Genomic DNA, 17,407 nt, shown 5'->3' on the forward strand with positions numbered 1-17,407 from the left:
GACAAAAAAATCCCAGCAAGTAGTAGCCATTCTCATTTGGGAATCTAATGCATTTCATGAATTTGTTCAAGGACAACGAGTTACAAATAAGAAAATGTCATTATATTTCAAATGTGCTGAGGAGCGTAAAACCTGAATGCTACATAACTCTGCGAAGTCAGTCATTTGTCATGCTATTCGGTTGTTATGTGTCATTCTCTTTCACGGTGGGTGAATCTCATCCTAATTTCCTTATTCCTTTAACACAGTTTTGAAAACCACTCAACATAGAGGACACATTTAAATTCTACATGTTCTTAGTGCAGAAAGGCAAATAATCACTATAGTGAGATGATATATTCCTTTCAAATACATACAGGTGCATCTCAATAAATTAGAATGTCGTGGAAAAGTTCATTTATTTCAGTAATTCATCTCAAATTGTGAAAGTGGTGTATTAATTATAAATGGTGTGGTAATTTAATGCACACAGACTGATGTAGTTTAAGTCTTTGGTTCTTTTAATTGTGATGATTTTGGCTAACATTTAACAAAAACCCACCAATTCACAATCTCAACAAATTAGAATACTTCATAAGACCAATAAAAAAAAAAAACTTTAAAAAAATTTAGTGAATTGTTGGCCGTCTGGAAAGTATGTTCATTTACTGTAAATGTACTCAATACTTGGTAGGGGCTCCTTCTGCTTTAATTACTGCCTCAATTCGGCGTTGCATGGAGGTGATTAGTTTGTGGCACTGCTGAGGTGGTATGGAAGCCCAGGTTTCTTTGACAGTGGCCTTCAGCTCAACTCATCTCATTTTTTGGTCTCTTGTTTCTCATTTTCCTCTTGACAATACCATATAGATTCTCTATGGGGTTCAGGTCTGGTGAGTTTGCTGGCAAGTCAAGCACACCAACACTACGGTCATTTAAGCAACTTTTGGTGCTGTTGGCAGTGTGGGCAGGTGCCAAATCCTGCTGGAAAATGAAATCAGCATCTTCAAAAAGCTGGTCAAAATTTCTTGGTAAACGGTTGCAGTAACTTTGGTTTTCAAAAAACACAATGGACCAACACCAGCAGATGACATTGCACCCCAAATCATCACAGATTGTGGAAACTTAACACTGGACTTCAAGCAACTTGGGCTATCAGCTTCTCCACCCTTCCTCCAGACTCTAGGACCTTGGTTTCCAAATAAAATACAAAACTCCTCATCTGAAAAGAGGACTTTGGACCACTGGGCAACAGTCCAGTTCTTCTTCTCTTTAGCCCAGGTATGACGCCTCTGACGTTGTCTGTGGTTCAGGAGTGGCTTTACAAGAGGAATACGACAACTGTAGCCAAATTCCTTGACACATCTGTGTGTGGTGGCTCTTGATGCCTTGACCCCAGCCTCACTCCATTCCTTGTGAAGTTCATTCAAATTCTTGAATCCATTTTGCTTGACAATCCTCATAAGGCTGCGGTTCTCTTGGTTGGTTGTGCATCTTTTTCTTCCACACTTTTTCCGTCCACTCAACTTTCTGTTAACATGCTTGAATACAGCACTCTGTGAATAGCCAGCTTCTTTGGCAATCAATGTTTGTGGCTTACCCTCCTTGTGAAGGGTGTCAATGATAGTCTTCTGGACAACTGTCAGATCAGCAGTCTTCCCCATGATTGTGTAGCCTACTGAACCAAACTGAGAGACCATTTTGAAGGCTCAGGAAACCTTTGCAGGTGTTTTGAGTCGATTAGCTGATTGGCATGTCACCATATTCTAATTCATTGAGATCATCACAATTAAAAGAACCAAAGACTTAAACTACTTCAGTCTGTGTGCATTGAATGTATCTAATACACGAGTTTCACAATTTGAGTTGAATTACTGAAATAAATGAACTTTTCAACTACATTCTAAAACTCCTTAGAAGACAAGCTTGCAGTGTTTATTTTATTATGATTATTTTTTATTATAGTCGCTAATCGCTCAGGGGATTAGTTAAAAACAAACTTTTATTTATAACTGAGTTCCCATGAGGAAAGGCTAACAAATGGCTTTTTCCAGGTATTACATACCTCCATGGTCAACATAGAAGAAGCTGAAGAACAAAACACTTTCCTTTTCAAATCAATTCATGGGTTCTTCTATGTTATAACAAGCCAAAAAAAGAAATGAGAAAAACTGTAGTCTTTGTCTTCATCTCCATGAATGTGTAAAGTTTGAGAGGAACTTTTCATTTTTGCTAATGAAACATGGTGTATTGCGAACAGCTGACGAGCCTCACAGTTCGTTTTTATAAGAATCTCAACATTTTCTGTTAGCATGGCTTTCTTTTTTGCTCAGTGCAGTGGAAGCTAGCACATCTTCAAAGCACGCTCACCCACACTCAGATTATCTGCCAGTGAAAATGCTGTGTGCACTCGGCAGTGATAACAATAGCAAAGTTTCTTTACTTCAAAGTAGTCTCAGATTCTATTATGTATATTTTTTTGTTGTGGGATTCCCAAGGGGCTCTTCAATGATATGCTAGAGTTATAACTTTTTCAATTTACGTGCTGGGTACCTCTTGTGTGTATAAATATGTAAGAGTGACCAACTGAATATCCTCTTGTGTGTATAAATATGTAAGAGTGACCAACTGATAAATAATAAAACAAAATAATGAAATAAAATAAAAAGATCACAATAAGACATCATTTACTCAGGACTATTATTCTTAGATGCAAAAAGAGATTTGTATCATATTATCGACGAATTAAAGAGATGTTTTAGTAGCTTTGATTTAGAGCATCTACACAGTAAAGAAAAGGAAAGATCAATTTGAAATGAAGTGGAAATACAATTAATCGGATTTCTGAAAGCATAACCAAACTTTTGTTTCTCAACTTATTAGTAAATAGCAAGCGACACATCCTCCACATTGCAGACAATGGATTTGCTACCATTTGTTTACCCAGTGTAAACTCTAGTATGCAGACTCCCTTAAATTCAGAAGTAAAAATTATGTTAAAAGATGTTGGTAAATTTCATTCATTACCCTGAATCAGTTCAGACCATTGCACAAGTCTTAATGCGTTTTACATGCATACAATGTTGAAACAAATATGAAAAAAAAAGAATATATATATATATTTATATATATATATCTATATATATATATATATATATATATATATATATATATATATATATATATATAGATATATATATATATATATATATTCATTACTGTCATAAAAATGCAAAAAAAATAATAAAATAAATTATTAATTTAGATGGGTTTTAGTTCTTACAAAAGACATTTTAAATTTACATTAATAGCTGTTTTGATTAAAATATAAGTTCCTCTGATTTTAAATAAAATAATATATATATATATATATATATAAAAAAAAAAAAAAAAAATTTATATATATATATATATATATATTTTATATATATATATATATATATATATATATATATATATATATATATATACAAACACACACACACCCACACACACTGTATTTAGCTATATATAACCGGGCACAGTAATCTGGTATTGTGTCTTTTTTCTTCCGTTGGGTGACAGCAGGTTGCAGAGATTTCGTACTGGGACACCAGTGCCACCATGTGGTGTTCAGTCTTCCAGATTTGTGTTTGGTGGTCTCTGCCGTGCAAGTTGCTGTTGTTGGTCAGCAACAGAACTACAACAATGACTCCATTAGAATTCACTGCGGATCATCTATCATGCAAGAGTGGCATTTTCAGGCTGCGTGTGATATTGCCAATGCTTTTTGTTGCATAAAATTATGAACTGATGCTTCTCATGTCTTGGAAGTGATTTGTTGAGTTTGTCAGTTGCCTTAGAAATCTGTGAGTTCAAAGCAAAAAATCCCACTGATTAAATTTCATGTTTTAATTAAAGTCATTTCGAAATCAAAACAAGTTCAATTTCCTACTTTTTAATTATTCCAATAAAATTCCTATTGAAGTGAACTGATTACTAAAGTCATTTAATCAGAAAAAAATAAATTAAAAAATTAAACAGTGTCACTGCTTGTTAGCATTATAAATATGAACTCATTACTTTAATATTTAAATAATGAAAAGCATCATTGGGAGCATATAGATACAGCGGCCCCAAAAAGAGTTAAACCACACTTTTTTTCTTTTTTAATAAAGTTACAAAATAAAACAGGTTATTGGAGTATGTTTTACAAGAAACTAGCCGGAGTAGTAGTATTACTATTAGTAGAAATACTTCCAATTTTAATGTGTTAGCTGCCTTTTCTTTGTAATTATTTTTGAAATTGACTAGCAATTTGCTAGCACAAGCGCACTTTTCATGCAAACATTTAACAAAAAAGGTTCGTTGGGCTTTTAGATAATAAAACAGTAGATGTACTGTTCAAAATGAAGACAAAATACCACTTTGTAGTTGTGAAACTTTGATGGATCATGTTCTTATTTACTTTAATAAATTACAGTACACTTGTCTGAACTTGAGGAGAACTGTCTTCATACTTTCACTAAAAATCATCGGCTTGCCAGTTAATTAAAAGTCAGTGAACAAAACTGATGAAGAAAAGTGAAGAGAAATGATCTAGCAGTATTTGTGTCTACTTGGTTTAAGAGTGGTTTTCAGAGTAGTCTAAGTTCCACTTTGTGGCCACTGTAAACCAAATGCATTTATTTCAAAAGAGGTAAAAGTGATTCTGATTGGAGATTTGCCAGGCAATCCAAATTGCCAAGTCATCCATTGTGAATTAGGAAGTAGTGGTGCATTCTTGGCAGCAAAGCACCTCAAGCTAGGTGTTCAATATACATGAAATGATTTGTGAAGTACAACTGGCCCAAGAGCCGAAGAGAAGTGCTGATGCGTTTCAGATTGGCCAGTAGCTTCTGTAATCACATTCATATTTTAATATCATTGTGTGTGTGTGTGTGTGTGTGTGTGTGTGTGTGTGTGTGTGTGTGTGTGTGTGTGTGTGTGTGTTTGTGTTTGTGTACGATGTAAAGGCAGGGATGACACGGGTAGTGATTTCCAACTCTTTTATTAACACAAAACCAGGAGAAAAAGGCGAGGAAGTGAGATGAGGCTGAGAGGAGCACTGATGCTGCTGGGGGCTAAGTGGAGGTCCTGCACTCTCAGGCCATCCATCCACCGGAGAAAGCAAAAAAGCCTCCGGATTCCAGTGGCTAACTGAAAGAGCAGCTTTTAAACAGAGATTTAATAAACTAACATCAAAGCTTTCCCTCTAAGCACCTCAGGGGAGAGAGAGCCAAATTCATTAGAGGCCCACTCAGCTTAGGCAACCCAGATGACAAACTGTTTCACACATTTTTTTCGTGGCACTAAATATAACTCGCCCCACCCTCCCTCACACATACTTCCTACTCTCTTTCTTTTCATACTTGATGCTTGCTCATTTTATGATACGATGATGCATTTTGGGTGAAAAATACTATCTACTTTACAATTCTAGTTTCTTTATTCATTGATTTATGCACTACAGTTCAATCACAGTGTTTGCAAGGCAGCATAATATTGATTTTCTTCAGTTATTCTGGTTAGAGTTTTAACGATGTACAACATATCTGTTGATATTATAGGTTTTTACATATTTTTATTTTTATTTTTTTGGTCTTGATCAATATTGGATATTATTTGTGCACGTTCACTTTTGACTAATTTCTGTCTTTAGATTAAATTTGCCATCTTCTAATGCTCACTTAACGTTATTTTTTAATAGAACTGATAATTTAGTCTTTCCTATTTTAATTTTTAATATGAAGATGATTTCTAAATTCACTTAACCTGTTGATTTTATTTCAGTGTGTTTATTTATTTATTACACAAAATACAATTTTACTATAAATTATTTATTGGTTATTAGTCATAACATCAAAATAATTATCAGCATATTGGTAGCAGGCAGGAATTTAATATCACTGAATCCCTAAGCTTTTGTTTTAAACCTCAAACCTAAGTATTTCTGCAATTTGCTTTTAGATCATTTTAGGTCATTTCAGTGTATTTTTATTTATTTACTTATTTTTGCATACTGGATTGAAAACGGTCTGCATCATTAGTGCCACCAAATGGAATAGTTTTCAACCATGTTTCAAGCACTCCTCCCATCTTCTATTAGTCAAATGAATAACCCCACCCTAAACTCAAAACACTGGTTGTGCAAAAGTTGATGTGTTGAGCTAGTCTGAATGCTTAAACAACCCTGAATCGGAATATGCCTACTTGCATTCTAGTGGAATACTACTACTTCCATAGAATGCGAAAATCAGTACACCAAAAGAGTAGTATGTCCAAATTTATAGTATTTGAAAAAGTACTAAGATTACCTACTTTAACTACCAAGAATCTAGAGTGCACATTTGATGGACTCAATCCCAAGAAGCCATAGAAGATAAGTTGTGAATGGCAGTGAAGCAATGACATTGATGCTGGTAGGTCAAGTGACAGTAACCAGTACGAATTTAATTCATGCGATACAGAAGATATTTTTTAATGGTTTTAAAAGTTTCAAATAAATGTAGTATGCACAGGCATCCTAGGCAGTATGTGATTCATCGGATTCATCAGAATTCATCACAAAAATCTATGCTGATTCCTGTTTACAGACGGGAGAAAACAAGATGTGCTGTGTCATGATGGTGGAAAAACGGCATTATCTTTACACCAAATCAAAATCCAAACCTAAACTTCCTTTGCTGCCTTGCAAACACTGATATTTCCTACCAGAAATGTTAATCTAGGTGTTTTTGTGCTGTTGGGGTGAACAAGAGGAAAGAGGTGTGCTGTTACTTCTTCCTGGTGGGAGTGGGGGACTTCATGCCACGGGGTGGTGCAGAGGATTTGGCATTTTGGGGAGGAGCTGGAGACTTGGCCGCAGCAGGGGCGGCAGACTTCACAGTGGGAATTTCGATGGGAACTGTGGGAGGCATGATCCTTTTGGGCAAGGGTGTGGGTTTGACGTCTGGAATCTTGTCGCCATGTTTGTACACGCTGACAATGATGTCCACCGACTCGCCGCCATACTTGTTTAGGACCGTCATGGTGTACTTGCCGGAATCCTCCAGGGACACGCCTTTGATGGTGAGGCTGGCGAACTTGCCCGAGTCCAAGGCTATGACGTACTGATCACTGAGTTCTAATTCTTGCTCGTTCTTAGACCAGCTGACCAGAGGTTTGGGGTCACCGCAGACTGTGCAGGTCAGACTCAGAGTCTGAAGGAAATAAAAGACAAATGCATAAACGCATATTTCTTCTAAAAGCATCCTCAGAGGAAGTAGGTTGACATTATCATGCTAAAGGCATAAATATGAGAAATAGCATTGACTACATTAAGCAGATGCGCATAATTCTGAATGATAATAAGAAATTCTGATGGTGCAATGGCAACTAAAAATCTTATGTATCTCTCTTTAACATATAGAATAAATTTATATATACTTGATATTTTACATATATCCATTTTTTTACATCTATCTATATATCTCTCTCTCCCTCTCTCTCTATATATATCATTAATGTTAATTCAAATTAAGTGAATATAGACAAATTATCATTTATAAAGTGACCATATCATTTTTTTCTGAAACCCTTTCATTAAAATATTTCCGGAAATTAACACATAAATAAATTTAAAATGTACTGCAGAACAGGAATGACCCTTTTATTAATTTGTTGGTTTATACCTTCTTGCTGCATTTCTTCACCTTAAAAATTTTACAGTGAGAAACCAATTTCTGAAGAATGTTTCTAGCCTGTACATGACAGCATAAATCTAATGCTGTTTTTAGATTTATGTTGCTTCTATTTTGCCACAGTTGTATTTTTTTCCAGTTTACGTGACATATTTCACCATAATGGATTTCAACAATGTGAATCATTTGGGCTTTTTAGGGAGAAGAGCAGCTCAATGAAAACTAAAATATACAGTACCAAGCCCTGCGGTGGGGAGCTCTCCCTGGAAAACCAGTGTGTATGTGACCTCTGCAAGACATCATGTGAAAGGTCTCGTCTCCCACATGAGTTCACCTCATGTTTGCTTTAATGCAGTGGTTTTCAATCCTGGTCCTGGGGACCCATCGCTCTCCACATTTTATATGTCCCTCTTATCTGACACCCAGTTCAGTTCATGGAGGTGATCTAAATCAGGTGTATTAAATAAGGGAGACACACAAAATGTGCAGAGGGGTGGGTCCCCAGGACCTAGATTGAAAACCACTGTTTTAATGGATTTGAGAGCCACTGACCTGCTATGTTTATTTGATCTGAAAGAGAAAAGAATGCTGGGTGTTTCCATCATCAACTATTCAGGCGAATCCTAATCCCACCAATATCCTTTCAGAGGCAGAATACACCATATTCCCCAAGCTGGCTTCACGCTGCTTGCAAGCAATGGATTATGAAGCCAAAGACAATGGACATGGATCTTAGGGAGCGGAGGAGTATGACGACCTCCAGCGCACACTCCCAGGGCTGAAGTGAAAAGCCGCAGAACGGCACTCACCGGCACGACTGCCTGCGGCAATACAGATCACTAATGCATTGGCTACAGCTCTCCAAGTTTAGGTCTACTGACAAAATTTGAGGCATTATGTTGATTACCACAGAAAATAATGTTGACTCATTGCTCTGTTTCTAAAAACAAACAAAAATCATGGCTAAGGTAAAGCACATTCAATGGATGTCTATGGGGACAGTGTTCTGGGGGTTTCTAAGCACGAACGTGAAGTGCATAGTTTGGTCACTTAAGTTTGGGGACTAATTCTCACAATTAACTAACTATTAACTACATCTTATGCCTCAATAAACTAAAAAAATTGATTAATATAAAAATTAAGTAAAGTAATTGTTAAGTTTAGGTATGGGGTAGGATTAAGGGATCTAAAACATGGTCATGCAGAATAAGGCATTAATATTTCCTTCTATGTACTAATAAACAGCCAGTATATGCTAGAAATATGCATGCTAATAAGCAACTAGTTAATTGTTAGAACTGGTCCCTAAAGTAAAGTGTTACCCATTATTTTAATATGGCACTTACAATAATTATTCAGTAAAAATCTTTTAATTATTTAAATACATTTTTAGCAAGTTGTCTAAATGATCCTATTGTTGATGACTAATTTTCTTCTAGTTAGATTAACTTTGTTTTACAGTAAGGATTCATAAGTCACCGTAAGTCTGTGGGTCTTTGGGTAAATATCTCAAATTATTCTGTGAAAACTAGCTCATTATTTGAGCTATAAAGTTGCTTTTGTTGGACCATCTGTCTCGGTGGATGAACATGTTCTTCCATTGGTTTCTGATATAATTATTTAGTAGTTTATTAGTAGATTGCTTCAAGTAAATGGTCCATTTCAAGCTATTACTGTGCATATAATGCAAAATCGAGTTTAGCAGCTTTACTGGTGTGGTCAAAACATTGTAGTTGAAAGATTGGATGCAACCTCATGCCAAATCTTACCAGTTTGGCAGAGTAAAAGTTTGGACACTAAGCTGAATTAGTTTCTTATGGTCTTAAAAACCTTTTGATCTAAATGCGTTTGCTTAAATCCCTGAAATTAGGTTTGTAGACAAATATAAATTGTGCCAACATCACAAACCCATTTTTATTGGATGAGTTGGAGCAGATAGTGAGGGGAAAGCAGCCAACAAATGTCCAGCATACATGTGAACACCTGCAAAATTTGTTTAAAAAGCATCCCAGAAAGCACTTCATGAAATTAGTTGAGAGAAAGTCCAGAATAAGCAGAGCTGGAATCTAGACAAAGGGTGATGACTTTGAAGAAGCTCAAATATAAGATTTGGGGATAGTTTACAACATAAAAAAACATCATTTTTATTCTCATTTGCATTGTTTTATAGCTTTATAAAACAATAATAACTAAACTAAATTTAATATATATATATATATATATATATATATATAATTTAGTTTAGTTTATTTTATTTATTTAACAGGGAATATGCGAGAGTTAGCTACAGAGTTAATTTGCATCTGCAGTCTCTGGGCAGGATGTTGTTACAAAATTACAATACTCCATTACAAGCAATACAATACATACAATACACACAATATCACATCACACGCCATAGAATTATATGTATGTATGTATGTATGTATAGGCATATTTTGTGGTCTTGACATGATTTTCTTCAAAGGGAAGTCAGATCAGAATCCAATTTCAGCTTAAACAAACCTTCTTTTCCATGATAGTTACAACATCAGGAAGACCACCAATCACTTTGCCACGATCTGACAGTGAAAACATCACAAAGTTAATTTTAGGAATATAATTACATATCAAAGCAGGACCCCCGAGAGGGTTGGGAGTGATTGAGTATACTTACTCTTTTCAGCATATGCTTCCGCTCTGAAGGGCAAAAGAAGAATAGCATTGTTGAGTTCATTAGCAGACCTTAATGTTTTACCCAGACACTGATGTACAGCTCACATGCTTTGCAACTCTAAACATTTAGGACGTGGAAAGCCATGTGGTGGTCTGATGCACTGGTTATCTTACTTGAGTCTCTGGAATTCTGCGTAGGCGTTGTTGTAGACTACAGGGGGGAAAACAGAAAAAAAAGAATAAAAGTAAGAACATATAAAACATGAATACAAATTTTTAAAAAAGGAAAACAGCACTGTCTCTCTATTCACGGCGTCTTGTCCCGGAGGCATTGCATAAAAAGAAAATCAGCTCTCATTATTTTAATAGCATTGTTTTCCTGCTTCGCTGGAAATAGCTCTTCTTCCCCTACTCATTACTGTCACCATTCGACAAATCGCATGACCTGTCAGATACCAGCCCTTGATTATGTTTGTCATCAAACAGTCTGTTGACTAACTGAAACCGCTGCCAGTATCTGCACCTTTGATACTATGACAGCATTTTTTCTTCCCTGGATTTCCCTAAATACATCTACTGTGTGTGCAGCTGCAACAGTGGCCTTTATAGTTATAATTATAAACACATCTACACGGGATCAATATCAGAACATGTGTTTGAGTTGACCATCTTTGTTTTTCCTGAGTGGAAAAAGCCTTTAAAAAATGGACAAAAACTTTTCGAAAACATGACAGTCTTGCCATCACCTTCAACACTGATGTGTTTTTCTCATTAATGGTGATTCTGGTAGTGAGGTTAAAAGTATTTGAGCTGTTGTTAAAGTATTTCACTTGATACTCAATTAAGTTAAAATGTAATTGGGTTCTTTTTCGCTATACTCCCATTCAGGCATCATGCATTTTGCATATATCTCCCGCCCCCCTGAGGTCCAATTATAATGTTTAGTAAAGGTTGTTTTATGCCAACAGTTAATTATTTCGTTTGCTGTGACTACTCACAACCCTCTCTCTGACCATTAAAATTAAATGAGGAGGAAGTTTTTTTTTTTTTTTTTTTTTTTTGCTGGTTGTTAAATTTATTTAATAAAATGGGGCACATGAAGTGACACAATTGCTAAACATTTGGTTTCTACTTAATTTAATTGTTCAATCTACTTAAATATGTAAAACTGAAGTTTACTTAATTTGGCTGGTACTAACAAAATAATTTTTGTATCATAAACTGAAACAAGGCAGTGTTTTTTTATTTATTTCTCAGCATGCTTCATCATTCAGGGTTGGATCAGACGAATAAATGTTGAAAGTGTTAAGATGCTGAGATGAAGTGTTTTGATTAAAGGGAAAGACCTGGTAGTGTTCAATGATCAGTTAAGTTACCATTGTGCTGAAGAGTGGAGCTTGTAGTTAAGGTTATGGGTGGCTATATTAATTAAGTTGATAGTATATGTTGCTCCATTCAGTGAGTGATAATTGCATTAACATCAATGCAGTGATGAGTAACTTCCTAGTGCAAACGTTTGCTATGCTAGAAGCTATTATAACAATCAAGTGTTCGTACTACTCACATTTTATAAGTAATAAGTTGTGTAATGTATTGACGAATGTTAATTAGACTTTACCTAAATTATTTTAGCTGGTAAATTTAGGTGGTCCTCAGTCAACACATGGGAAGAATTCTACCCAAACAAATTGAGTGCAAATTTCAACCTCAGTTTTGTTGAGTATAGTCTATAGGTTTGTTTGTACAACTCACGTTCTCCGGAGAGGTCCAGGATACGAGAATGCGTCTTCTCGGGATCCACAATCTCAAAAGTGTACATTCCTTTATCCTTATCAGTAGGCTCGACTATCTCCAAAGTTGCCATTGCTGGGTTGCCACCAATTCTCATCCTTTCTGATGCACTGATTTTAGAATCCCTTGAAGTACAAAGAGTAAATGAATGCAAAGAAGCCCATTAATATCTATTCATCACTGAGAGAATGATAAAACCAATACGATCACAAGCATGCTTTTAACATGCTACACCGAAGGCCTGTTTAATCCCAATCCCTTTTTAAGCTCAATTGTTTGCTCATTTTCCATAGAGTAAGTGCTCTCAAAACGTTAGACATGCCTTTTTTTAAAGTGGGGCATCAAATTAGCATGTCCCTAGTGTAAAATTAGGCACGGCGGGCGTTTTTTTTGTGTCACGACTGAATGTGAAATTTCCCCTGCATTAATACCTGCTCTGCGTGTGATTCAAAATGTGCAACAGGGGGAGGAAAGACCCAGAATAGCCACTTCAAAATGCTAATACAGGGATTTGAGAAGCCATGCGAGCAGGAAGAGGCTTTTCTCACTGCGTTAGAATTTCACATGCTACTGAATCACCTCCAGGGCAGAGCATTAGGCAACTGCAATCAGAATGATTTGTTTTGCATCGAAAACAGAGCGAGGAACAAGACAGACTCTTTATTCCTGTAATTTCCTGTAGATCAATAATCATTTATTTTGTACACCTCACACTAAAACAACACAAAACTAAAGACCAAAATCTGAAAACCATGTTTACATGTAGAGTTGTTGTCACGCCTGGGGACATGAAGTTTGTTTATCTTTTTTTATTCTAGGAAATCGTTTCAAGTGAGAGTGGAAAATGTGCATACTTTTGTTTCCAATGGATCTTCATCTCCTCGGTGTAATATTTCATATGGCACTGAAGCATAATGCCCTCCGCAGTGCACTGAATCGACAACTCAGCAGCGCTGGATCCTATCCAGGTCCAAATAAGAAGGAAAGAGATCTTAAAATTCACCAACATTGCTGTGATTCACCATGTGTTAAAGCTGAGATTTCTTTGCTATTTATGCAAGATTTTTCAAGTAGGCACCCAGCGACAAGGAACAACTGTTTTTCTCTTCAAAAATGATCCTTCTACTGTTTTCATTTTATTGTTTTTTTGGAATAAAGATTAAGAATTATTTTAGTACACTGGAAACTGAAAAGGGTAGAAGTGCACTGAATTGGTCAACCGCTGTAGTTTACATTAATTGTGTGTAAACATATTTTACCTCAAAATCATAAGTTATTGTAATTGGAAAAGTAATATTAATCAATTCTCCAAAACTCTGTTCTATGTAGGGATTTTATGGCCTATCCAAGCATCTCAGGGCAAAGACAGGGAAACACCCCGGATGGATGGTCAATCCTCAAAAAATGATATATATTATTTAAATTATTGTTGTGTATTTTACAAGTCGAAAGTTTGGACACGCTTGAAAAAACATATTTCTAAAACACTCTTTGAAAAACACTAAAACATCATACTCATAAAAAATCAAAAAATATTATATAAAATAATTGTAATAGTATTTTTATCTACTTTGCATATGAATTTTTATTTGATGGATTTACTATTATGCTTATTTATGCTCTTTTTTTTATCTGGATATGTTTTCAGAAGAATCACTTAAACACCAACAATGCATGCTTTTTAGCAAAGGAGTATCAGAGTCTCCCTTGGTTTACAGTCAAACAATTCATCACTAAGATCCTGACTGCTCCAGCGCAGCACTAAAAATGAACTATGGGAAACCATAAAAAGTTCATAATTGAAGTTCTGGATCATTTTAAGTTAGATTGCCAGATTTAGACTGAGAGAGGGGTGGAAGACGGTTGATTTAAAATCAGTTGATGTTAACACAAGGAATGACATGCTGGCTTTGATACATTGATACATGTCATACACACCAGCGATACGACTGAGCTCATTAATGATGTCATCAAAAGCTGTGGGCGAGAAAAAGAGATCTTTAATACATGTTTTATGGAACATTTTCCAGCACACATTTACATTTTCTATATTTGATAAGACAATCCTGAGAGACGGTACCTTTGCCAGAAATATCAATCTGTGACACATCTTGGCCTCTGTCATCAGTGATGGTTGCTTTATATAGTCCCACATCCTTCTTGGAGAACTACAATATCAGGATAAAAAATTGAAGCATCTCACAAAAACAGGCCACCTGAGTGATGCTTTTTTTAGAGCATCACTGGCAGAATAGCTTTTGTGCTACATTGTCTTGGGAGTAAATTATAGCTATTTCATATAGTTTCATAAAAATAATTCTGACAAAAAATGACAAAGAATAACTAGCATTACAAAAAAATTACTATGGCACTGAATTGATTGAGACCCTTGGTTTCAATCCCTGGGAGTAAAAAACTCTTAATGTTATTTCTCATGTGAAATGTTCTTATGGTATTTCTCGCAAGATGTGAGGAGCGATTATAACAAATACACTATAATTTTGTCATACGTCAAGCTTCTTTGTATTTATGGAAGTTGCACAAGCTGTTTTACTTTGTAACTGGGAAGAATATCGACTGAAGAAAAACAGAGCAATTACCCATAACAGTCCACCAGGGATTATTTGTCTTTTTACTGAAATAACCGTAGCTATGGCACTTAGCGTTAACCATGCTTCAGTGCACTTTTGATAAATTTTAAACTTTGATTATGAAGAACACAAACACAAACGTCTGTTATTGACTAAACTAGTCATCATGAACCCATAAATGGCTCACAGGTCTGTTCTGTTCTCTGGACATGATGGAAAAAAGCAACTGTAGATGCTACTAATAAATTGCAATTAGCCATATAGATGTGTATAGAATCACAATATTAAGAGACCATGAAGAGTAAAACATTCAAGAGAAGAAGAAAAGGCTTCCCCTCGATCATATTTATTTGTTGACATCATAAGTAATTTTTTTAAGTAAATTCACTAATGCTAATGACTCATACTAATATGATCTAGCCCAGGGTTTGTTCCATGTGTTAGGCTTTTAGATCATTGTTATACAAAGTTCTGTCATGAAACTCAAGATGGCACAGGCCTATAGATTCTAACTCAATCTGATTATTATCCACATGATGGAGCTAACTGGTTTCTTTTCACGTCAGCTGCTCAACATTCAAATACTTGGCTAGTGCTTGCTGTAGCAGTTGCAGCACGCTTAAGAAACCCTCCACCTTCCCCAGCTCCACCTGTGTAGATTTGCTTCAGGGTAATTTCATGTATGTTATATATGGATGCTATTTAATATGTTAAATGTGCAGCAGCAGTATATCCTATATGCTCACAGCAGCATGTCTGTGGATGTATTGGCAGTAGCAAGTCTGTTCCGCCAAGACAAAACACAAACATTGTTATGTCTCTCCGAGAGTTGTCATGACAAAACTATTGTTTATGTATTCACTGGAAATATTAAATAACCTGGAATATAACATTTTAGGTAAACTACTCTTTTAATATATTTCAATGTGTGATTTAAGGCTTTTTGGTTAACTTTCGTATTATATGCAATTTTGGCACAGTTAAAAACCACATTGATAAATAATTTTTTAGCTCCCGTGTTTAATGGAGTGCTCACATTAGTTAAGGGGAACTTGCAGACTCCTGAGCTCAAATCGGCGGGCACCTCAGGAATCACCTCTACATCGTCCTTATACCACTGGAACACAGAGTCCTTCTTCAAATTAGCCACCTGAAGGGAAAAATGCCAATATATCATCAGTCAGTCAAAGACATTCAGTTTGCTTTAACTAAATCATTCCCATTCAACTTGCCTTGCAAATAAGAGTGACAGAGGCATTATCCCCAGTTTGAACGGAGAGGAACTCCGTAAAGTGAGGGCCTGAAAAAAAGAAATGAGAAAACTCCAAGAATCAGTGAGCAACCCTACAAAAAAAATAAATAAACAAACAAACCAGCCTAAGTGGTTTGCTAGTCTCACAGCCTGACCAAGATGGTTTTTATCTGTTTTAGCTGAGTGACAAAATTTGGCATGTGCAAAGCTACACCTTTTCTAAATCTACTACTCTGAGAAGAATCTACAGTGTAAAAGAGAGACTGGCATATTATTAAAAATCTCTTCTTGTATGTTCTATGTAAGCAAGTCATACAGGTTTGAAAAAAAAATAAAAAAAATTAAAAAAAAACGACAGAAATTAAATAATATTAATAACAATTAAAAACTACAAATAATTTTTCAGCAGGAAACCAATAAGAGATTTTGTATATAATGCAAAGCTTGTTTGTAAAAAAGAAATACCAAGAATGGATTACAAAACCACAGGGTCTAATTCGCTCTGTCTGAAGTGTATTTCAACAGCTACATCAACAGGATGAGTGCAGTACCCTCTTTCACACGAATGTACTCCCTCCTTTGGTATTCCGCCTCAGCCAGTGCTGCCTTGAAGGCTGGAAAAGGAAAATAAAGCAGGAACTATAAGAGGTCAGTGAGTAGAGTTCAACAGAAGAGCACAGTCTCTCAAGATGAGAGCTGCAGAAGCCCTAGAGCGACGCTGGCTCTCACCATCTCCGATCAGCACCAGAGAGGACTGGGCCTTGGCTCTGCCGTCTTGGATCTGCACGGTGAAAGTGCCCTCGCTGTCGTCAGTAAAATGATCCATCACCATCTCAATAATGCCCGTAGCTGCATCGTGACTCATTTTAGTTTGCTGTGAAAAAGCCAGAGAGGTAAACATTTCTATCCTGGGCTTTTCTTAGGAGGCTCACACAAATCGAACAGAAAAACATAACAGATGGCAGTATTGCAATGGAGCTGAATCTATTTATTTGGAATGGTTATGTTTTCTTGCACAGCAAAGGTTGGAGCTAAGCTTAAAGTGATAGTTCACTGAGAATGAAAATTCTGTAATCCAACACAAAACCAGCCCATGCTGGTCTTTTCATTTCAATAAAAGGGATGCATCCAATATTCAATTGCTGGCTGATATCGAAAAGCAAATAATTATGTCTAATAACCAGTTAAACCGATTAAAATTCAATACATAAAAAAAAAAACACTAAAAGCTAAAATCACACAATTATAATGTCCAGCACAAAAATGAATATTTAATTTTAGATCTGTCATTGGTTACATTTAAGAAACAGTTATTAAATTACTGGTGTTTGTGAAGATTTGTGGCAAAGGATATTTAGAATATATAATTAAATATACTATATTGGTCGATATATACATCTTAAATAATCAGATAACTGATATAATACTGATATTATGCACAT

The 17,407-nt window shown here is 35.7% G+C and overlaps 1 protein-coding gene across 1 annotated transcript in view; it reads right to left on the reverse strand.

Annotated features, from left to right (window-relative positions):
- Positions 1–4,989: 4,989 nt before the first annotated feature.
- Positions 4,990–17,407, reverse strand: part of LOC109068549 (myomesin-2-like) — a 36,530-nt gene continuing 24,112 nt past the window's right edge. Inside the window, exons 25-36 of the mRNA XM_042768418.1 lie at positions 16,695–16,839; positions 16,517–16,579; positions 15,946–16,013; positions 15,750–15,863; positions 14,203–14,290; positions 14,061–14,099; positions 12,977–13,082; positions 12,084–12,247; positions 10,506–10,542; positions 10,333–10,355; positions 10,182–10,237; positions 4,990–7,196 (exon numbers count right to left, since the gene is read on the reverse strand). Coding sequence (XP_042624352.1) covers positions 6,771–7,196; positions 10,182–10,237; positions 10,333–10,355; positions 10,506–10,542; positions 12,084–12,247; positions 12,977–13,082; positions 14,061–14,099; positions 14,203–14,290; positions 15,750–15,863; positions 15,946–16,013; positions 16,517–16,579; positions 16,695–16,839 — 1,329 coding nt within the window. The 3' untranslated portion in view covers positions 4,990–6,770. The remainder of the gene's footprint in view (positions 7,197–10,181; positions 10,238–10,332; positions 10,356–10,505; positions 10,543–12,083; positions 12,248–12,976; positions 13,083–14,060; positions 14,100–14,202; positions 14,291–15,749; positions 15,864–15,945; positions 16,014–16,516; positions 16,580–16,694; positions 16,840–17,407) is intronic.

Source organism: Cyprinus carpio, chromosome A13 (assembly GCF_018340385.1).
Source record: "Cyprinus carpio isolate SPL01 chromosome A13, ASM1834038v1, whole genome shotgun sequence".
NCBI classification, from domain to species: Eukaryota; Metazoa; Chordata; class Actinopteri; order Cypriniformes; family Cyprinidae; genus Cyprinus; species Cyprinus carpio.